The 22,963-nt window shown below is 41.4% G+C and overlaps 1 protein-coding gene across 4 annotated transcripts in view; it reads left to right on the top strand.

The window, feature by feature from the left end:
• Nucleotides 1–22,963, top strand: part of rreb1a (ras responsive element binding protein 1a) — a 68,935-nt gene that overhangs the window by 25,242 nt on the left and 20,730 nt on the right. For 2 of the 4 annotated variants that reach the window (XM_041968843.1, XM_041968838.1), the window contains exons 2-6: nt 15,497–15,604; nt 15,691–15,895; nt 17,775–17,844; nt 19,798–19,887; nt 19,965–20,128. In XM_041968843.1, the coding sequence (XP_041824777.1) occupies nt 15,497–15,604; nt 15,691–15,895; nt 17,775–17,844; nt 19,798–19,887; nt 19,965–20,128 (637 nt within the window). Of the gene's footprint in view, nt 1–4,691; nt 4,801–15,496; nt 15,605–15,690; nt 15,896–17,774; nt 17,845–19,797; nt 19,888–19,964; nt 20,129–22,963 lie in introns of all 4 variants that reach the window. The other 2 variants (XM_041968840.1, XM_041968839.1) reach the window with 2 other exon arrangements.

Here is a 22,963-nt window from a genome sequence, read left to right as displayed (position 1 = left end):
ATCCCTCCATCTTTTTTTGTTGGCATGTATGTTCCTGTAAGTTTTTTTTCTTTTTTTCTTTTCTTCCACCCTCCCTCACCCTTACCTCCTTTGTCCTGTCTAACAGCAGATTATCCTTTGTGCAGTTCAGCTAAGCCTCGGTTGGCACCAGACGTTACCTTCTAGTCTCCGCTGGTTCTTTGTGTTAAAATGCTTTCATATATTTAGACGCCTCATTTTTAAACTGAGCTGCAATCCCTGTTTTTAAAATAAATCACGCCTCAGCAGCTGTAATTATTATGTCAAGCAGCCCCGCGCAGACGCACAGTTTGTCCTTGTTATCTGACTTTGCCCTACATACTGCAGATACCAGGTATCTCTTTGTTACCCATGATGCACCGGGGTTACTTTGGGTCTGCACGGCATCTCTACCGTTCAGTGTGTGTTATCTGACGGAGGTGATTGTATCTGCACGAGCAGCTAACTGACCTCTGCACTGTCAGTGATGTCGGAGTTGTGTGTGTGTGTGTGTGTCGTTGTGTATCTTATAAGTAGAAAGAGTGGAGTTAAAACTGTTCTGTTGCTGATGTGAAGGTGTCTCCACACCCTCACATCTGGTTGTGTTTGTAGATGACGTGTGTTTACATGCACATGAGCATCCTGATCTTTTCCACACAACCTCGTGTCCATGGTAACACGGGTTTGTGTGTATTGTTGGTAAATATATTGTTTTTGGTATGTTGAGTAAATAATTGTTTACACTTTTTAAAGAGTAGTTTTTGTTGTTAAATGGGGGCTTTTTTGTGGTGTTGTTGTGTTTGTTTAAATGTCCTTGTCTTTTGTTTTTGTTTTTCTGTTTAAAATAAAAAAGAACAGTTAAATGTATTTAGTGTAGATGTTTATGAAATTTATTCATAACTGTTGCGTAAATAGCTTTTCTGATCAAGCATCACTTGTTTTTTGTTGTGGGGAAATGTTGCTTTTTCTGTAAATTAAAGTTTTATTCAGTTAGCAGTTTGCATGGTTTTGTGTGTGTGTGTGTGTGTGTGTGTGTGTGTGTGTGTACCTGGGTAGATGTAATTTTATTATTTAAAATTGTGAAGATATATTTTGCATAAACATGTTTGCGTTTGTTTTTAATTATATTTTTTAATGTTATGAATATTTGCATTTTTTGTGTTTGTAAAATGTAAATAAAAGCAGAAAGCAATGATTTGTAAATGTCATCAACTCATATTTTATTCCCAGCAGAACATAAACAACATGTCAGATGATGAAATTGAGACATTTCACAATTTCTTAGAAATATTAGTGCATTTTCAGTTTGATAGCATCAACACGTCTGCATGTAAAAAGCTGGAACAGGCTGAAAGGCAGCATCAGAAACAACTTGACGAGCATTTGGGAACTAATTAGGTTAAATAGCAAGAGGTCTGCTACTGGTTATCTCATTGATAATTAAATTTATTTAGTGGTTAGATATTAGTTAGCATGAGTATTGATACCGAAATGCCGCTTTAGCATCTTCTGGTTCACAGAAAGGACCAGCTGCCGCTTCCTGTTTTGGACGGGCACCAGCAGCGGGCAGCCCCTCCCCCTGCAGCTACCTGGTGGATCCATCGTTTACAGTGATTCCAACTTAGCGACTAGTGACAAATCTGGCAACATTTTTTGTTGTTGCTGGAGACTTTTGGTGACTGACGTGAAACTGCCCATCATCCCCATCTCTGTCCAGAAACACTGAAGATGGACTCGGTCCTCTCGCAGCTTCCAGCTGCAGTCAGGACAGGAGATGAATCAAGCTGCCTCCGGCTGCTCCCGCCCCAGCTTACAGTCAGACATCAGTGCTTATTAATGTAGACAAAAACATTTAGAGGTTGTCTTTTTAAAGGTTTTTAATTATTAATCTAGTTAAAACAGAGATCATCTTAACTTCTTTGTTCTATTTACTAGTATTTTGTTGAAAAGTGTAGTTATTTACATAACTAGAGATTAAAGTTGGTTTAGTTTTGTATTTTTTGCACTAGTGTGCAAACACTCTGAGAGGACTGTATCTTTGCAAGAGCTAATAAAGCTTTAAAATAATTTGACAGTGTAAATGTCCTTTTCTTATATTTATTGATATATTTTATTGTTTAGCTTGTGTTGTTATTTTTGTGCTGATCTAACTTAGATTTTTTTTAAAAGCTCCCCTCATAGTATCAAAAATAGTCGTAAGTATCAAGCACCATCCTCTTTCGAGTTTGAAATTTTAGTTTCATGACAGCCTTAGTCAGTAACATGACTGGGTATGAAAGGAGCATTCCAGAGAGGCAGAGTCTCTCATTTATTAGGATCGGCGAAGGTTCACTGGTCTCACACAAACTGAATCTAGAAGTTGTGGAACATTCTTTTTGGAAAGCATGGACGGCGTGTCCTGCAGACTAAAGAGGAGAGGGAGCATCCAGCTTGGTATCAGTGGACAGGTGAAAAGCTGCATCTCTGATGGGATGGGGCTGCATTAGTGCCTCAAAGCAAACATCCAGCAACCAAGAACCAGGACTGTAGAGCAGCTAGAATCCTGCATCAGACCAGAATGGGACAACATTCCTCTCTTAAAACTCCAGCAACTGGTCTCCTCACTTCCCAGACGTTTCCAGACATGTTAGAAGAAGAGATGCTACACCATGCTGAACACCACCCTGGAACTACTTTTTACACCATGCTGAACACCACCCTGGAACTACTTTTTACACCATGCTGAACACCACCCTGGAACTACTTTTTACACCATGCTGAACACCACCCTGGAACTACTTTTTACACCATGCTGAACACCACCCTGGAACTACTTTTTACACCATGCTGAACATCACCCTGGAACTACTTTTTACACCATGCTGAACATCACCCTGGAACTACTTTTTACACCGTGCTGAACACCACCCTGGAACTACTTTTTACACCATGCTGAACATCACCCTGGAACTACTTTTTACACCATGCTGAACATCACCCTGGAACTACTTTTTACACCATGCTGAACATCACCCTGGAACTACTTTTTACACCATGCTGAACATCACCCTGGAACTACTTTTTACACCGTGCTAAACACCACCCTGGAACTACTTTTTACACCATGCTGAACATCACCCTGGAACTACTTTTTACACCATGCTGAACATCACCCTGGAACTACTTTTTACACCGTGCTGAACATCACCCTGGAACTACTTTTTACACCATGCTGAACATCACCCTGGAACTACTTTTTACACCGTGCTGAACATCACCCTGGAACTACTTTTTACACCATGCTGAACATCACCCTGGAACTACTTTTTACACCGTGCTGAACATCACCCTGGAACTACTTTTTACACCATGCTGAACATCACCCTGGAACTACTTTTTACACCGTGCTGAACACCACCCTGGAACTACTTTTTACACCATGCTGAACATCACCCTGGAACTACTTTTTACACCGTGCTGAACATCGCCCTGGAACTACTTTTTACACCGTGCTGAACATCACCCTGGAACTACTTTTTACACCATGCTGAACACCACCCTGGAACTACTTTTTACACCATGCTGAACATCACCCTGGAACTACTTTTTACACCGTGCTGAACATCGCCCTGGAACTACTTTTTACACCGTGCTGAACATCGCCCTGGAACTACTTTTTACACCGTGCTGAACATCACCCTGGAACTACTTTTTACACCATGCTGAACACCACCCTGGAACTACTTTTTACACCATGCTGAACATCACCCTGGAACTACTTTTTACACCGTGCTGAACATCGCCCTGGAACTACTTTTTACACCGTGCTGAACATCGCCCTGGAACTACTTTTTACACCGTGCTGAACATCGCCCTGGAACTACTTTTTACACCGTGCTGAACATCACCCTGGAACTACTTTTTACACCATGCTGAACACCACCCTGGAACTACTTTTTACACCATGCTGAACATCACCCTGGAACTACTTTTTACACCGTGCTGAACATCGCCCTGGAACTACTTTTTACACCGTGCTGAACATCGCCCTGGAACTACTTTTTACACCGTGCTGAACATCACCCTGGAACTACTTTTTACACCGTGCTGAACATCGCCCTGGAACTACTTTTTACACCATGCTGAACATCGCCCTGGAACTACTTTTTACACCGTACTGAACATCACCCTGGAACTACTTTTTACACCATGCTGAACATCACCCTGGAACTAGGAACTACTTTTTACACCCTGGAACTACTTTTTACACCATGCTGAACAACACCCTGGAACTAGGAACTACTTTTCACACCCTGGAACTACTTTTTACACCATGCTGAACAACACCCTGGAACTAGGAACTACTTTTTACACCCTGGAACTACTTTTTCCAGACGTGTTGCTGCATCAGTTTCACTATCAGCTCATATTTTCCATCACATGCTGAAATGTCTCAGTTTCATCATCTGATATGTTGCTCATGTTTTACTGGGAATAAAATGTGGGTTGATGAGATTTACAAGTCGTTGCATTTAGTTTTTCTTAACATTTGAAACAGTTCCAACTTCTTTTGGGGTTGAGAACAAATGTGTCTGACTTCTCTTTTAATGGGTAAAAGTGTTTTTTTTGCTAATCAAACTGTTTGTGTAGTTTAAAAGTTGTGTAAATGTGTGTCTCTGTGTTACTGACTGTCTCTTTGTGCTCTCCCCCTGCAGTGTGAGCAGTGGTTGCAGACACACACACAACAAATCCCGCCCCCTCCCGCCCCGCCCCCCCGAGACTCGAGCGAACGATCGAGTGAGCGTTGCTTTACAAAAAGGACGGGTAAATATGCTCCTCCCTCTTTTCATCCCTCCATCCATCACAACCCCCTGTCCCACCTTAACTTTCTCTCCTCCTTTTCATTTCTCTTGTCTCCTTGAACATTTCCGCCGTCGTCCGTCCACTTTTGCTGCAGTCAGAAGTAGACGAGCACCTGTAATCACTGCATCACCTGCTGCTTCCTGCCTGTCTGTCATGTGATCAGCTGTCAGCTTCCAAACTCTTATTTTCCTTAAAAATGGATGAATAGGAGGTTTGTTGCTCCGACCAGGCGCGGATCTCCTATTTATTCCTTACTTCATGCATTTTGCTTGTATGCTTCGTGATTCCAGATGTTGGCAGTTCTGTCTCCTGAACATCTCGGGTTCAGCTGATTCTGCTTCAGCTTGCATGTTTTACAGCTAATTCATATTTCAAAGCATTTTCTCAGCTTCTATGTAAATGTTTCTCTTTAAAGCTGCAGGATCGATGTGGTTCAGACAGTTTTATTGTCCTTTTCATGAAGGATTTGTTTAATTCAAGTGTTTTAAACCTCTTCTTTTTTAAAAGGAAGAATGTGGTATTTTTATTCAGAGAGTACTGTGTGAAAGTCTAGATCCATTCTAGCTTTCCGTAATTTCTTTAAGGAATATCAAGAATAGTTCTCCAGACTTCTTGAAGGACGTTCCAAAGATCTTCTTTGGATGTTTTCTGTCCAGATGATCCCACACTGCTTCTATAATGTTGAGGTCCAGGCTCTGGGAGGACTCATCCCTCCATCAGACCTGTTGTCACCAGTTTTCAGCCTCTTCTCCCTGTTTTCCTTCCTGAAGAATGGCTTCTCAACAGTCATCCTTCCATGGAAACCATTTCTGATAAGGCTTCAGGTCTTTGCTGGATTTGTTCCTGTTTCTAACAGACTCACTTTTAGATCTTGTTCCTTCGCTGCAGATAGTTTTTTTAGTCCTGATACTTCTTTTATCCTCCAGCTGTCCAGTTCTCCCAGATACACACTGCGCATAATGCTGAGAAAGTTTTAAGCTACCAGCTTCTTGAGAATCACTTTGTTTTTCAGTCTGTTAAACTGTCTTATTCTTGGTGTTTTTCATACAACTTCAGTTACAGAAAAGTTGTGACATTCTTTAAATTTGAACTAAAACTAAAAGACCCTCAAATTACACCAAAGAACATGTATAACATAACGTTGTCTAAACAGAGAAATTTTACAGTTTTATGTATAAAATGAGCTCATGTCGAATGTTGTGCTTGTTACAGGTCTCAGGGGCATCAAATGGCTAAAAAAGCGATAAAGTTCAAAAAGATTCTGCTAGGAGAAAATCCAGTTTTTGATACCAGGTCTGACATGATCAGCCATAAAAGGGACGTCCTAGAAAGGCAGCGCCTCCCAGAAGTCAGGATGGCCAGAGGCTCTCCAACCTGTGAAAGAACGTGTGAAAACATTGTGGAATACTTTAAAAATAATCCTCAATGTCAAATTGCAGAAGTTTTGCAACTTTCCTGCACAGGGCATAACATCGTTAAACGCCTTTTTATTGGATGCTCGCGGTCTTCGGGCCCTCAGATGACACTGCATTGCTCATCTGCATAACTGTGTTACTAAATGGGCCCAGGAATACTTCCAGAAACCACCGTCCGTGAACACGATCCGCTCTACCGTCTGCAGATGCCACCTACAGCTCTATCATGCAAAACAGGAGCCATTTTTTAACATGATCCAAGTGAGCCGTTGCCTCCTGTGGACCAAGACTGTTTTAAAACGGAAACATGATCCTTGGTCAGACAAGTCCAACTTTGACATTCTTGTTGGTAATCGCAGACCTTGTAAGACCTTGTGTCCTCCAGGCTAAAGAGGAGACGGACCTTTTAGCATGTTAGCGTCAAAATTCATCAAAGACAAACTCTTCAGCAGCTGGAACAGCTGTATGAGGCAAGAATGGGACTGAATGAACACCAAAACCCCAGGAACACATGACCCAATGCCCGGATGCCACGGTGAACATGCCCCATGCCTGTAACACACATCACGCTGACGTGAGCTCAGTTTAGACGTCTGTTCTGTTAGAAATGTTCTGGTGTGAATAAAATATTGGCTTTTGTAATTTGAAGAACTTTTCATTTTCATTTCGTTTAGATTTCAAGAACCAACTTTTCTGGAATTCAGGCTGTAGATGCAGCCAGAGACATGTGAACAAACGCTGTTCATCCTTTGTGTGAGGAGCTCGTTTCCGTGTTAAATCTTTTAACCAAACATGTATAAATAAACTCTGAAAATGGTCGGGTGCAAGGACTGCACTGAAAATAGGTGAAAAAGCAGAAATGGTAAAAACCTTCAGTCTGGAAAATACCACCAGATCAAGACTTCTGCACAATAAAATCTAATATTAAAGCAGCTGTTGCGGTAAATTATGTTCCAGCCTGGAGGATGGTGCTTAACAGGGTTAAAAGAAAAAAAAAGCACCGTTTTTCTGCGTGTGTGTGATGCACACGTTGATCGATATATTGTCTAAAGTACACACACCGTAGGAAGAAAACCATTTGGTTATTTTCATGTAAATATGGAAAAACAACCTCGGCGTAAAACTTAATAATTAATGAAAAATAACAATAAATGTGGTTTGATTTTCATCCCATAACTGTTGCATTAACACAGAACATTATTTTTACATGATTTATCTTTTTAGGATTCATAAGAAGTTTTAATTTTTCGCTGTGCAAAAGAAAAAATAAAGTTGATAATTACTCGCTGTACATTTATATCCATATTCACATTTTTGTCCTAACATTTGTTTTTCACTTTGAAATGGATCATTTTTACTTTTCTACAAAGTTGTGTAACAGCAGCCATCACAACAAACAGAAAGAAGTAATCAGAAACGTTATGCAGACGTCTGTTAACTTCACGAGGTCAGAAAAGATGAGGCTGTGCACACAGAGATGAATGTGTGTTTGAGCGTGGAGGAATCTGATTCCTGATTGGCCGAGAGCAGGCAGGCATTTTCCACAGTGAGCGGAGTTCGGTGGTTGGCTGAGATGCTCCCCTCCCCCTCTCTCAGCCCCCTGGCTGTGGTATGCCGTACAGTGGAGCTGACACACCGTTGATGCTATCTCAACACTTTATCACGGCGGGTCTAAACTCCACTCCACCGCAAGCACACACACACACACACACACACACAAAGTCAATGTGTAACTCAGCTGGATGGTGGAAAAGACAGCAAGAGCAGGGATGAGCGTGAAAGACAAGATGATGCAAGAGAGAAAGAAGGGAGGAAGGAGGATGATGAGCAGAGGAAGAAGCAGTTAAAGGCAGTTTTGTCCTTTTTTCAGATACTAGAGGAGGAATTAGTGGAGCTTTGACATTGCAGAGAAAAGTAAGAACGATATCTGCCCTGGGATGTTTAACTGCTTAGTTTCATAAGTGTGTGTTAACAAGTTTGGGCAAAGTCCTGCTTGAAGACAGAAGTGGAGAAGCAGTGGAGGATGGGTGATGGCAGCTGAGTGTTAGATGGAGGTTTAGGAGGGTGGAAGAGGAGGGGTCATCGAGAGGAACCATCAATCTCTCTCGCACATGGGGAAGCAGCAAAGCGCTCTCTTGTGACTCCCGTGAGTGTCGGCTTCCTGTTGTGGTCAAGAGACTCAGAAACAGAAAGACATAAAGAGGCATTCTTTCAGTTTCGACTGCTGGATTCAACAAAAATAGCAGCATCACTTTTCTCAGTCACTTTCACGGATGAGTAATTGATTAAGTCCCCTTTAAAACAGCGGCTCTTTACAATGTCAGCTCGATGTGATTGTAAATTACATCCCTCAAATGCAGCCGTTTCTACGCGACTGATGAACTTCTAGGTGTTAAGCTACATGTCTACAGCTACTTAGCTTCAGCAGTTAGCACAGCTGGCTAACCCAACATTAATACAGTTTCAGATTATTTTTCATGGGTTTGTCAACATTAACTTTCCTTTAAATATAATAAATACAACCTGTAGGCTTAAAAAAATGACTTGTCATAAGCTTTAATAAGTCATCAGTTTTTTATAAGCTAACTAGTTTTAATGAGCTTCATAGAAATTTTAATTATTTTTGCTTTTTCAATTAAGTAATTGAAATTGTTAAATATTTTGTGCTTTTTCATTTTTTCAAAATTACTCCTGAAACTGCAGAACTTTAAAATGCTGTTTTGACTGGAGTGCGTTAGCTTAAACGGCTAGCACAGTAGCTTGTTTTGGTACAGCTGACGTAGCTAAGCTAACATAAACTTAAACAGTTTCAGATTTATTTTAATGTATTCACCTAAATGAACATATTCTTATAAATCGATTAAATATAACCCGCAAAACTGCATTAGCTTTCACAAATCACTGTTTTTTATAAGCTAGTAAGTTATGCCAAAAAGATTGTTTATGGAGCTTCAAAGGAATTTTAATTTCTGCAGTTTATTTGGCTTCATTTAAATGAAGTCAGTGTTGTTAAAGACAACAGCTAGTACAAGTAAAATCAAACTTAACTGTTTCAGTTTGGTTTTTGTTTTTTTTTGTTTGTTTTTGTTTTGATCTGTAAAGGTAAAAGTTTTGCATAATTACATAAAGAAAAGAAAAACTTATAGGGAACAAACCGTTATCACTTTTTTGGGGGTACATTAGCACAACCACACAACTTGTACATAATTAGCTGTTTATCTCTAAATGCTTAAGCTGAAGACTTGGTGTCCTGAATTTAAGAGATCATCTAAAACATTGCTGCTATTCTGCTTTGCTTAATTAGCTAATAATCTATTAGCTTTGTCTGACTGACCAACGTTAGCTTCAGATGACGGGAGTTCAACCATTGAAATAGGCAGCTTGACAAATATGTTAAAATGACTTTTATGGGCGTTAAGTTAGCCTTTTTTGGTATAAGTTGCTAAATTTCCAGTTAAAGTTTATATTTTATGTTAGCTATAGTTTGGAAATGTAGCATCAAACTTTGCTATCTTGTTAAGTAATTATATAATTGTGTTAGCTCAGCTGTGTCACTGGCTGCTTAGAAGTTTGCCAGTTTGAACAAAACTTGTAAGTAAACTTATTTTTTCTTTATTTTTGTTATACTTTATTTTATAATCCACCATGTAAATATTAAACATTGCCAAAGATGTAAATGAACTATATGTGTGTAAATGTAACGCCTACTTGCTGAAAGTCAGATTTCTGTTCTACGGCATATCCACAAAGTACGGGCAGTGGAGCTCAGATGGATTGGATGCTGACAGTCAGGCCTCCAGAAGTTGGCCAATCAGAATTAAGTGAGCTTTTTTTTTGGGGGGGGGGGCCTTAAAGGGACATGAGCTCTGTTTGTTTCAGACAGTAAATGAACTGCCAGGAAGATATTACATTTTTGTTGTTTGTAGCCAGTCAAAGCCACTTAAAGCTTTACTAATTCTAAATTTGTTGGTAAAGATTCATGTATTCATTGAAATGTAAAAAAAAGAAATTCAGTTATTCTCAAGTTCTTCCATCATTTAGTTAATTGTTATTTTAGTAGTAGAAATATGGTGAATATATTTTAGTATTCTGTCTGCTTTAATTTAATTTCTTCCAGTACAGCCATGCATGCATGCAGTTTTAAGTCATCTTCATAAATATTGTATTGGATTTAAATTGTGTTTATGCATTTTTAAAGGAATATTCAGTGGTTTCCCCTTAGCGTCGTACTGCCATCTTGAATGAGGTAAAGCAAGTGATAGATGGCAGATGAAGGGAGAGCGACAGTTAGGAGGGGTAATAAATAGCCAACATATGGTGACTGGATCCTGTCCTCCCCCCACTACTCTGTTGCCCATACATCCCTCCATCCCTTTCCTCACATCTCCACTGCCAAGCAAAGTGTTACAGAGTGTTAACTGACACCACGGAGGACGCGCAGATGCAAGTATCCGGCCTCGCTAAAAGAGAGCGATATAAATATAAACGTAGAGGATTAAAATAAAGAGTCACAGAGATGCAAGTTGGCCATGTCAGTTTGTCTTTATTGTCTCTGGAAATGCTTGTTAGCTTTCAGCTGTAAGTGTAGTCCTGCACAGCTACGTGCGTTCCAGAAGCTTCTTTTCCAAACTGAAATCATAGAAACTTGCAGCAGCCTCCCGCTGGCCACTCTTTATGTCTCAGCTGTCTCATCAGATGAAGGGAGGCTGGGAGGAAGAGGATTTATGGGCTTTAGGGAAACTTTTCCTCCCCCCCCCCCGAGCTCTCCCTCCATCTCTTCTGCTGGCCGTCGATCACAAGTTACATCTTCACACAGGTGCTGCACAGTAGGAGGCTTGTGTAGTGGAATTTTTGGCCTTGATGTGGCCTGAAAGGAAGATGTTAGATGGAAAACTGAATCAGTTGTGACGTTTTTTTTTTAATCAACACTTTTAAGAAGAACTCTCCATCACTGTCTCAGGTAGAATTAGTCTGGAAGCTCATGGTCAACCAGACAGATCAGGAGATTTTGTCCTTTCCTCTTCTGATCAGTTTGAAAGCCGACCAAAGCTGAGTGTCAGTCTACCCCAAATTTATCCACCATCATTTTTCTAATGAATAAAACAGACGTCTCTCTAGGGGCTGATAGGGTTAATCTTCGTCTACCCCAAAACGAATACCCCACATCTCCTCCTTCCCCAGACACCCTCACGAGGTCTGAACCTTGGTTTGGTCCTCAAACTCCAACAGACCTGCACAGAAATGTCGTTATCCTCCCCGACTCGCTCACTGTGACGTTTTTCTGCTTTTGCATGTATGTGCAAAAATGTCAGGATGTCTGCAGTGTGTGTGCACGTGCGCGCGTGCATGAGTGAGAATGATGGCGGGAACAGATGCAGTAACATCAGCTCTCACACCGTTTGTGCACAGAGGTGTGTGTGTGGGGGGGATTACTGCTCAAAGACGATCAGTTTAATTTTTTTGTTTTTGTCTTTTTTTGTATATCGACTTTATGACCTCTTAGAACCAAAAGCAGAGAATCATCAGGAGCACCTGACCAAGAAAACATCAATAACAGCAAAAATTACCTTCTGATGCATACAACATTAAGTAACAGTGGCACATTTTTTATGAATGTACAGTTGATGCTTTTCTTTATTTTTGTCTTATTTGACTTTCCTATAAAAATATGAACTATATACACTACCGCTCAAAAGTTTGGGATCCCGATTAAATCCCATGGCAAAGTGATCCCAACCTTTGAGCGGTAGTGTAACTATTGTTTTCTTTCTATCTTGGTAAGTACAATGAATGAATATGTATATATATATATATATATATATATATGTGTGTGTGTGTGATTGAGTGTAAGTGAAATTTTATCATTTTTCTACAGTAATATATACTTCACACCTATGAATATACTAGAAAACATCCTTTAAATAGGTGTCCTCTGTAGTGTACAGTTGGCATAAAGGGGTTAAAGACATTTTTTTGTAAACAGAAAAACTAGCTGCTACACAGATTCTGTAAGAAAACAAGCAGACAATCATTGTGAGTACCCATAAGAAGACAAACTGAGAAAAACATGAATAGTGTCAACACAAATAACGGCACCACCGTTAAGACTGCAAAACCTGTTACTGTTATATTTTTAATTACTTTTACAGACTAAAACTTTGTAATGTATAGAAAACATGGCTTATATATGCAGCGATGCTTTGAAGCCATAAAGGGCTGTTCCAAACAAACATTCACACTACAGACAGGATTTGATTAGCAACACCAGGTAATCAGGTAGTCGGAGGCAGAAAAAAGTGCAGTTTAACCGACGGTGATGGGTCCTCTGGGGCGATCCACCACAGGCTGATGACAGTGGTTAGTACCAGTCCGAGTAAGGACAGCAGCTGATCTGCTGGCAGCATCATTAAAGTGCATGTGGAGGAAGCTCCACCACACTGAGAGTCGGAGCTCTTTCCTGGAAAAGGATTTAGGTGAAATGAGCTGGAAGTGTCAGTGACAGCCATGATGAAAGATGCTCTGTTTCCTTTATCGTCTCCTTTGCAAGAAAAACTGGACCAGTCGCAAAGTTTTAGTTGGTCATATTAGTAACCGCAGTCCAAACCAAGGCTCCTGGTTGAAGTGGTTCTTATAATCCAGAACTTGAAAGACATGCTTCTGATCTGAGTAGTTTTCTAGGTTGAGAGGTGGTTCTGCAGAAGACCTGGGAGCAGCCATGGTTGCATGAAATGGATGTGTGAGTATCAGAAGTAGGTCATGAAGTGGTGGACAGAGGTCTTCTGCTCTGATGAATCCCGTTGGTCTGGTTTCAGAGCTGAAAGTCTGCAGGATGTTGTGGAAAACCAAGTCTGGCCCTCAGATGGTGTCAATACTCGGCACAAGAAAGATCTGCAGACGTCTTGCTGCAAAATGTAGTCGAACATGAATCATTAGACAAACCAGTAGTTTGGCAGCCATCTTGTTTCAGCTCTAAGCTGATGTGTTGAAGACGTCGTCAACATTAAATTTCTTTCATTTTCTGCTTGTAGTGTTCTAAAGGACCACAGGAAGAGATGACATCTTTCTTTTCTTCATGTCTTCCTGAGTTCCTTGCTATATCCCTTCCTTCTAATCTCCTCTGTTGCCTTCATCTTCTTCCATCCCTCCTCCTCCTCCTCCTCCTCTTCCTCCTCCCCTCTTGCAGCCATCTGTTGCCGTTTGTTTCTACAGGCTGTAAAAAAGTGCTGCCTTATACTCTGTGTATGTGTGTGTGTGTGTGTGTGTGTGTGTGCACCTGCCTCGGTCATGTTATAATTTGTCATGTAAGCGCATTGATTCGCTCAGAGTCGCTCAGTCGTGTTCGTTCTTCCTCTTTTCTTCTTCTGCTGTCTGGGTTTCTGTGAAGCAGCAGAAGTTTGTGAAATCATAGAAATTCTAGCAGTGTGGTGAAAATGTAGCGTAAAAGCCGTCGATGCCTCCGCTGGCACATGCACCGCGACCGAGGACGCCATGCACCGCGACCGAGGACGCCATTTACAGCTGTTTAGCTTATCAGCAGATTCCTGCTGCTTTTACCAGAGTCGAGAGAAAAGTTCGACAGATTACTTTGCAACTGTCAGATTTTATGAATCAGGACATGAAAAAATACAAATTAAAGTTTTGTCCCCATCAGATTTTTATAAGTAATGGTGAGGGGAGCGTAAACATGTTGTTTACTAGCTTGTTTTTCATGTTCTGCAGTGTAAAAGTGTCCAGCTCTTATTGACATTGTCAAACAAAAATCAGAAATGGATGCTTATTTTCATCCATCTAAGGCTTTCCTCAGGTATTTATCTGTTGCTTTTCCTTCATTCTTTCTGCTTTAGTTTTTCTTTGCATGAGGAATGTCTCACACACACTCGCAGCCTCAGTTGAGAAGGAGGAAGTGGTCGGCTCTGGAGAGCGTCTTCCTGTGGGGGCTGCCCAACAGGAAACTGTAATTAGCTCTCGTCCTCTCCTTCTCTCTGAGAACAGCCCCTTCTCCCATCCATCATCCTCCTTCGTTCTCTCCATCCATTCCTCGTATGCCTCTTGGTCCTGTTAGAAACAGGTGTGAGGACTGTAAACCGGACGTTTTGTCCCCTCTGGTCCAGTTGGCTCAGAACCAGATGGAAGGCTGTCCTCTGCCTGGTTGTCTCACTCCATCCATGTTTCTGCAGAGGGAATGATTCAGAAACTCTGAGGAAATTACACGCGTGCTCCTCTGTATGGCTGAAAGACTTGGGGGGAAAAACGTGAATTTTCCTGTCTGAAACCTGACCCTGCCATCAGATGCATCCTGGGAAAGCTGCCGAGCTCCAGAGCTATTCTAATCTCACATCAACCTTCAACCTTCACACCAAAATCTGCCGTTTTCCCATCACAGAGGAGCCGTGGCAATCACAATCATGTCGATCAGGATGATGCATGTATAACACGTGAAGGACTCTAGTTATGATCTTCATTTCAATAACTGTCAGAAAACATGAAAAAAAAGACAAATGTAGCTTAAAATCTGGTGTTTGACTTTATTAAATTATAAAACATGCTTACAGCAGTAAATAAATAAATAAAAAGGTTTCTCTTTATTAACACTTTAATGCACATGAAGATCATTTTTAAAATGACAAAAAAAATTTTCAACTTTGTGACAGCTGTGCGAGCCTGAAGCTCGGGGTGACGTGTTCGTCCACGTCGAGGCGTTTTTGAGCCGCAGCGGTCGGTTAGTAGTTTCTGCCCAGGTGAAAACTCCAACCTTCCACTCCTCACAACTTCATCAGAGGAGTGTCTGAAATATAAAAACATGGGAGATCATATTGATCCAAATCAGTGGAGAGCAAGAGAAAAGAAACCACTTTGTTTCTGGAAATAAAGAATCAGAAAAGTAATAAATACATTAATGAAGCAAGAAAAAATCTCTACATGTTGAAAAGCTTTGCTGTGTAGAAATATCCAGTTTATATAAACGCTGTTAGTCTCCTCATGTCCACCCGGCTCTCCTGTCCCCGGTCTCCCGCACATTTCTCCCACTTTACAAAATTATGAGACAAAAATGATGTCATCCTGGCTGCTTAGATCTGTTGGAATTTGAAATGCTGTGATTTGCTCGTATCATTTCCGTGGCCGGCGATGGGTTGGCGGGTCGGAAGATGGAGGGAGGTCAGCGTTGATTAACCACATGACAGGTTTAACTCAGAAAGGCTTTTATTTCTGGGTTTGATCATTTGTGTGTTTTTTTATTCCAGCAGTCATGGAAAACTCCACAGAGGAGCTCCAAGAAGAGGGAGGAGCCAACATGGAGATAACTGAGGAGGCGGAGCTAAAAGAGGAGACAACGCACAAGACCCTCAAAGGTAAGCAACAAATCAAATTTACAGAATTTAATCTGGTGAAGTTCAAGAGAAAGTAAGAACAAATTCATCATCATCTTCATCATCAGGAGCAATCAACGGCGTGTCGGAGGGAGCAGCTGGTGGAGGAGAGAAGCTGCAGAACGGAGACCGAGGTGGAGGCGGCGAAGACCTCTCCTCCATCAACGCCATGATGTCAGCGGTGATGGCAGCAGCAGGGACCATAAATGGTGGCGGAGGAGATGGAGCGGGTGGAGTCCCTTCAGCCAACTCCTCCGCTGGTCCATCTCCCAGGTGATTACAAGGATGTTATTTTAAAGGACGTGCTTTAAACCACAGATTTCATGACTCAGCATTTTACTAATACAAAAAATATATGCTAATTGTTATTCTGCTATTTGGGCGCATTACCCATAAGCCACCTCTAACCCACAGTAAAATATTCAGAAACTTAATTATTTCAAACTACTTTCATGCCCAGAATGACTTCAGTACGTACACAGTTTCCACATTAACATAAAGCCAGTAATGCGAACTTCATCCCATTTCAACAGGCCTTATGTTTTTTTAAGTACAACCTTTTAAATCAGTCTCATTTATTTGAGTTATGAATTTTCTCTTCATATTTATATACAAGTTTTCTTTAACAACCAAAGTGTCGGCATCCACGATGCATCAGGGCATCGCGTGTCCGAGGGTTAGGCCTTAGGGCTAGAACTCAGCATAATAATCAGGACACATTTAAAGTTTATTTTAGTCTTCTCTTCCAAAGAAGTGGCAAAGCTTTATAGGAAAAAAGTACAAAAGCTCTGCATATGAGCCGCTTACAGCTTGAACATCAGCTCCATACTGACTCACTCTGGCCTCCATCTTAACTTTCTACCAGTCCCAGACCTTACATGAGACGCGTCATCGCTTACTTTGATTGACAAGTTTGTGACGTCTGAGCTTCTGACATGTTGATTGACGTTCTGTGTGTCAGCACTACAGTAACGTCTTACCTGAGTTTGAGAACAAAGTAACACCTGCGCAGTAACTTCCAGTGTTATAATATGAACTACAATATCAGAAGCAAAACAAGCTAAATAAATAAATAAAGCCTGCATCATTTTAATTGTTAAAGGAAATTCGTAATAACCAGTCCTTCTGTGCATTCGCATCCTGACATATGTTAGCTAATTAAACGTTCTTCTCCCCGATTAAAAACTGACTTTTATTTTTTATCAAAAGTATTTTTTTTAGCAATTTAAGAAATGCAAAGAAAATTAACAAAATATTTTTGTACATTTTTGTGGATTGTTGCATCCACCAGGAAGCAGAAAACGAGTATTGTGAACAACAGAGTTTTTACCATAAAGTGATGCAAAAAGTCTCAGCATTATAGGGTTAAAGATTTTTTCTGCTTAACTTCTGTTTGTTGCACAGTGAGTGTTTGGTTTACCCCATCCTCCCTGACAAAGGTGGCAATCACCATAGCAACCAGTGACTCAGCAGGTCCTTCATCCCTCCCGAGATGGAGACAATATTTTTCATTTAATTAATTTAATTTGATTTTATTCTCCATGGAATAATCCATCTTGGCTTTTAAGTGAGATGTCCTTCAGATTTCATGATTTAAACTAAATTAAACGAATTAAAACAAAATGATATAAATTTAAGTAGTCAAGGAGCAGCAGTGGCGTTGTTACGTTTGAAATGAGCCAGCTGTAATTTTATTTTCTTTTTATTTATATATTTCAAATGTTTGCGAGTCTGAATATTAGAATGTTCTGAAATACACCAGGAGAGATTTTTACACATTATTTACAAGATGTTGTAACTTGACAAATATAACATCTAAAGTGTCGGCAAAGCACATCTGAGTCCCCGTTTGTTCAGGATTAACATCACCAGGGGAGGATAAAATATTCCCTGTGGTTATCACTCCAGATGGGATTTAAAACTGGACGTACTCAGTCCAGCAGGGCCAGTCAAACAGACGGTAAATTCTATGGCGTCACTTTGGTTCCTTAAATTTGTACAAACCAAACAAAGATTGTCGTAAAAGCAGAAATAATTTAGGTTTTTTGAATATTTAAAGCGGTGTGTGGCAGTGAAGCAGCATTTATAGAAGGAAAAATGAACATTGTTAATAAAACCTGTTAAAATATTATTTATTCTTTTCTACTTGAAGCCCTTCACCCAGCAAGTCTCTCACAGCCGCCATGAGAGCCCCACCCAGCCGCAATGCACGACGCAACCAGGTACGCAGCACAAATACACTCTGATCACACTGATTTTACTCGGCTTCCATCTTTGCTGCATCCAACGCAGGGAGCTGCAGCCCTTCCTTGTTCCTCTCCTCGTCATGGTGGTACTTTTCTCCCCCTCCCATCATGCACTCTGGCATTCCTTGTCGCGTCATCACTTCCTGTGGCTTAGACAGGAAAAGGAAAGTTCTGTTTGAGTGGAGGATGTGTGTGTGTGTGTGTGTGTGTGTGTGTGTGTGTGTATCCAGTAATTTGTTGAGATTGTTTCCTCCAGCAGATCAGTAGAGCAGCATTGTGAGGACATCTTTACTTTGTCAGGACGTTTCTCACATTGTTACGCCTTCGAAGCAGGTTTGGGGACCCAGACTTAGTTTTAGGGTTCATGTTGGACTCAGGTCCAGGGTCTCTTGTTTGCATGATGTTTTCATTGGTTCCCACAGTGGCTAACACACTGGCTAACACACTGGCTAACGTGTGCGTGCTGCTCTGCAGTTGCTCAGCTGGATGTGGGGATTCAGTGGACATCCAGCCATCAGATCCGACCGAGGACACGTTAACCCACTGTGGACACTCTGGAGCGCCACATGTTCAGCGTGGCCATGTGACCCACACACTTCATGTGTCAGTGTAACTGTCGGGAGTCGCATAGGGTGTTTTGTTTTTGGGAAATCATCATTGCAGACTTCTCTAGATACAAAATTACCCGCGAGCTTTGGTGCTGTTGCCATGGAGAAGAAAACAGTCACATGACCGCCTCCGGCTGATGCACATACTGGGCGTTACGATGAAATTTACTCCTTCTGCTCAAAAATGGCTCCTCCACCTCCAAAACAGTCAAAAAGAAGGTTGTGAAAATATGAAGACATTATCTTTAAGGCTCAGAACTTTCCTGAAACATCTGAAGATGTCGGAGGAAAGTAATGCTTTTATTGCTTTGGATCTGTTTTTAGTGATGTTGGGCGGTGTGGTGTGTACTGAGGTAGCTGGATGGTGGAAAAATAAAAACATGTCAAGACGCGCGGACGTGAGGCTGAAGTCTGTTTTTAAAAGATTTTGGTCTGGTTGTGCTTTTCTCCTGAGATATTATCTTCTCCCGCTCTGGACTGCAGACGTCTTGAGCCTCTCAGGTTTTGTGTGTTTACACATGAATCGTGTTGATTGATGCAGCGATTTACTGAAATGTGCAACATAAATGAGGCAAAAGTTTATCCAATTCTAAGGAGTTTGAAAGTGAATATTTAGCCTGAGCAGCTTTAAAAGTCTTGGACTGTTTTTCTTGTTGAGGTTTTGGGGTGATTCATCCCTCCATCAGACCTGCTGGTTTTTAGCCCAGTTCTTGTGTCATGTGACCTACCCCAGCCTTTTTCTCCCTGTCGTCCTTCCTTATAAACGGCTTCTGGACCCTTTATGGAGACCATTTCTAATGAGGCTTTGCTCAGCAGTAGGTGGATCAGCTGGAGGTCCAGACGCATCTTTCAGGTCCTGGTTCAGGTCTTTGCTGGATTTGTTCCTATTTCTTCAGGACATCAGAGTTCTTTAGTCCTGAAACTTCTTCTTTTGTCATCGACTTGTCCAGCTTCCTCAAGTATCCTCCACTGCACATCATAGTTTTCAGCTGGCAGCTGTGTGGGAATCACTGAATCGCTGTTTTTATAGATGGCGTTAGAGCGATGGGAACTAATCATGTGTTTCTGTGGCAGATTAAGAGGAACTAGTTTTGCCTGACATGGAGGAGGAGAATCTTATTACCTGTAATCAGCCACCAGTGTTTCCCTTCTCCCCTTTTTATTTTATTTTGAAATTTGGTATTTTATTTAATCTCATTTTTAGTTTGATTTTTTTTTTTTTTTATTTTGAAATGTTTTAATTAAATTGGATTTTTATCTAATTTAGTTTTTTTTTTATTATTTTTATTATTTTTTATTTTTTTTATTTTTTCTCCCTCAGGACACCAAAGACGACAGCTCGACTCATATCTGTCCGCTTTGTGACAAGAGCTGCCAAACACAACACCAGCTGACCATGCACATCCGACAGGTAAGTCCTCCCACCGTCAACAGAAGCACACCTGAGATGTTGCTGCCGAGCCAACGAGTGTGTCCTCGTCCCCGCAGCACAACGCAGACACCGGTGCCACCGATCACTCCTGCAGCATCTGTGGGAAGTGCCTGAGCTCGGCCTCGTCGCTCGACAGACACATGCTGGTCCACAGCGGGGAGAGGCCCTACAAATGCAACATCTGTGGGCAGACCTTCACCACAAACGGCAACATGCACAGGTGCTTTAAAACACACACACACAGCATCCTGCTTCCTGTCATCCAATCAGCAGTGAGCACGCACACATGCATACACTCACACACCGTAAAACCTGAGGCAGAGGAAGTTAGTGTGTTACTCGATCCCCAGTAAGCCATGATGGGAGACCAGACTGGTTCTGGGGGGGGGGGCTACACAGGAAGTGAGAGGATGACTTTAAACAACACACCCCTATTAACACACACACACACACACACCCAGAACAACGCCCAGTCATTTATCAGTGATGTCCAGCCTCCACCATCAGACCCAACGGTCTGAACTTCGGTGTGTGTGCTTGTCTGTACGCGTGTGTGTGAGCGTTAAGATGAGTTCATGTCTGACTTTGTTAACATGTGAAATAAGCTGCCTAATTAACCCAAACTACAGCTCTGAAACCTTCAAGTATCTTGAGTTTTTTGCATTTTCTAGAAGAACTTGACTGTTTTCTGGTCTTAGAAACATGAGAAGATTTCAGTATTTCAGCGTTTGCAGCGACTCAGACAGAAAGCGAGATGTTTGCTGTGTTTTCTCTGAGAGTCTTTGTCTCGCGGTGGTGGTGGTATGAGGAGCTGTGGGTAGCGAGGAATGACTGTAGGCTGACAGACACACAGCGAACTGTTGCACGTCTCAGTGGTTTGTGTCAGTATTCATGGATGAAGTGAAAAACGTTTCTCTGTAATAGAATCACACTTCCTCGTGTGTGTTATCGTCTTGTGTTGAGGTTTGCAGACTCCAAACTCTCTGGATAGTTCTGCACTTAAATTGTGTGTTTCCTTTGTTTTTATTATCATTTCTCATTAATTCAGTTGTAAAGCTTCTTCAGGCCGGCAGCTGTAAACACAGGAAGGTTTTACTGTTGATAGGAGAAACAAATGTGTAAAGGATCAAAAATGACACAAGCTGCCTGTAAGCAAGCACAAAATGACAAAGAAAATGCAGAACAAGCACAATGAGACATAAAACATTTACAAATGAATGCAAATTCACCTTAAAGAGGGACAAAATGTCTACAAAGAGTTATAAAAAAAGAACAAAAAAAAAAACAAAAAATGGAGATGATGCAAAAAAATACAAAACACCCAAAAAGCTAAAAGAACTAAAAATGAGCAGAGATGTGTTTTTAGTACAAAGGTGCATAAAATAACCACAAAGACTGACCACGAGAAAATAAAAACCACAAAAGGTTTAAAATGTTTTAAAGAGGAAATGATGACAAAAAATCTCCCCAAACAACAAAAAACTTCTTAAAAACATGAGAAACAGACTAAAGAAGCAAAACCAAGATGGCTACAAACAAAACAGTTGAGGTCCAAGTCCATTGTCAGACCTTGAGGTCCAGCGTCCTGCAGGTTTTAGATGTTTCCCTGCTGCAGCACACCTGATTCTAATTAAATGGTTGGAGCTTTGCACACGTCTGCTGTTGCACCATCAGTTAGTCAGAAAAAGTCTGCAGGACAGCGGGGAGTTGTTCATTTAAACCGAACCAGGTGTGATGAAGCAGGAAACATCTGAAACCTGCAGGAAGCTGGACCTTGAGGCAGTTAATAAAACTGACATTCAGAACCAATAATCGATGGAATCTTGCTCATGTCAGTTATCTAAATCATCTCTAAAAAATATTCTAAAATATTCATCAAATGACCGTCTATAGTTAAACTGTGTGCTTCCTTCACTTATTATAGAATCAGCATCTGCTCTTCTATCATGAAACAACAGCTTAGTTAGCTATGAGAGCTGAAATAAAACGGAACTAAAATAATTGCTAATTAATTAATTAATCATGATATTGATTTGAGGTCATATCCCATGCCCTACCTCTGGGACACACACATGCAAAGAAGACAAAAGGCCACATATATCCTGCAAGAAAGCATCATATGTGTGAAAAAAAAAAACTGAAAAAAAGGCAGCAAAGTGCAGAACAAACCAGTCATGAGCTGCAAAGACCAAGAAAAAGCAAAGCAGAGAGTTCAGACTAATTCAAGCTACCTGGCGACAGAAAGTCAGAACTAAGAAAACTGCTGCAAAGCGACAGGAAAGGCTCCATCCCGGCTCAAACTGACACCTAATTCCGCTGTAACCGGAGCAGAAAGCCGGCGGTCCGGTTAGTCGACTTCTCCGTCTCTGCAGAGTTTTAATAAACATAGAAATGAAGTCACGTGGAGGACGGGTGCAGCTCTAATTTACAATGCAAACAGCAGACGGGAAGAAAACAGAAGTTCATTCAGCTTCTCCGTCTGAGGCTGATGCTACAGGCTGCTGTCAGGATGGAGGAAGAGGTTTTCCTGCTCCGTGAGGAGGAAGGACGGATGGAGGAAGAGGTTTTAGGCCGGATGGAGGAGATGGAGGAAGAGGTTTTAGGTCGGATGGAGGAGATGGAGGAAGAGATTTTAGGCCGGATGGAGGAGATGGAGGAAGAGGTTTTAGGCCAGATGGAGGAAATGGAGGAAGAGGTTTTAGGACGGATGGAGGAGATGGAGGAAGAGGTTTTAGGCCAGATGGAGGAAGAGGTTTTAGGCCGGATGGAGGAGATGGAGGAAGAGGTTTTAGGCCGGATGGAGGAAATGAAGGAAGAGGTTTTAGGCCGGATGGAGGAAATGTAGGAAGAGGTTTTAGGCCGGATGGAGGAGATGGAGGAAGAGGTTTTAGGCCGGATGGAAGAAGAGGTTTTAGGCCGGATGGAGGAGATGGAGGAAGAGGTTTTAGGCCGGATGGAGGGGATGGAGGAAGAGGTTTTAGGCCGGATGGAGGGGATGGAGGAAGAGGTTTTAGGCCGGATGGAAGAAGAGGTTTTAGGCCGGATGGAAGAAGAG

This window comes from Melanotaenia boesemani, chromosome 18 (assembly GCF_017639745.1).
Source record: "Melanotaenia boesemani isolate fMelBoe1 chromosome 18, fMelBoe1.pri, whole genome shotgun sequence".
Taxonomy (NCBI): Eukaryota; Metazoa; Chordata; class Actinopteri; order Atheriniformes; family Melanotaeniidae; genus Melanotaenia; species Melanotaenia boesemani.
The sequence above is the reverse complement of the archived record's forward strand: the minus strand, read 5'-3'. Positions and strand labels throughout refer to the sequence as shown.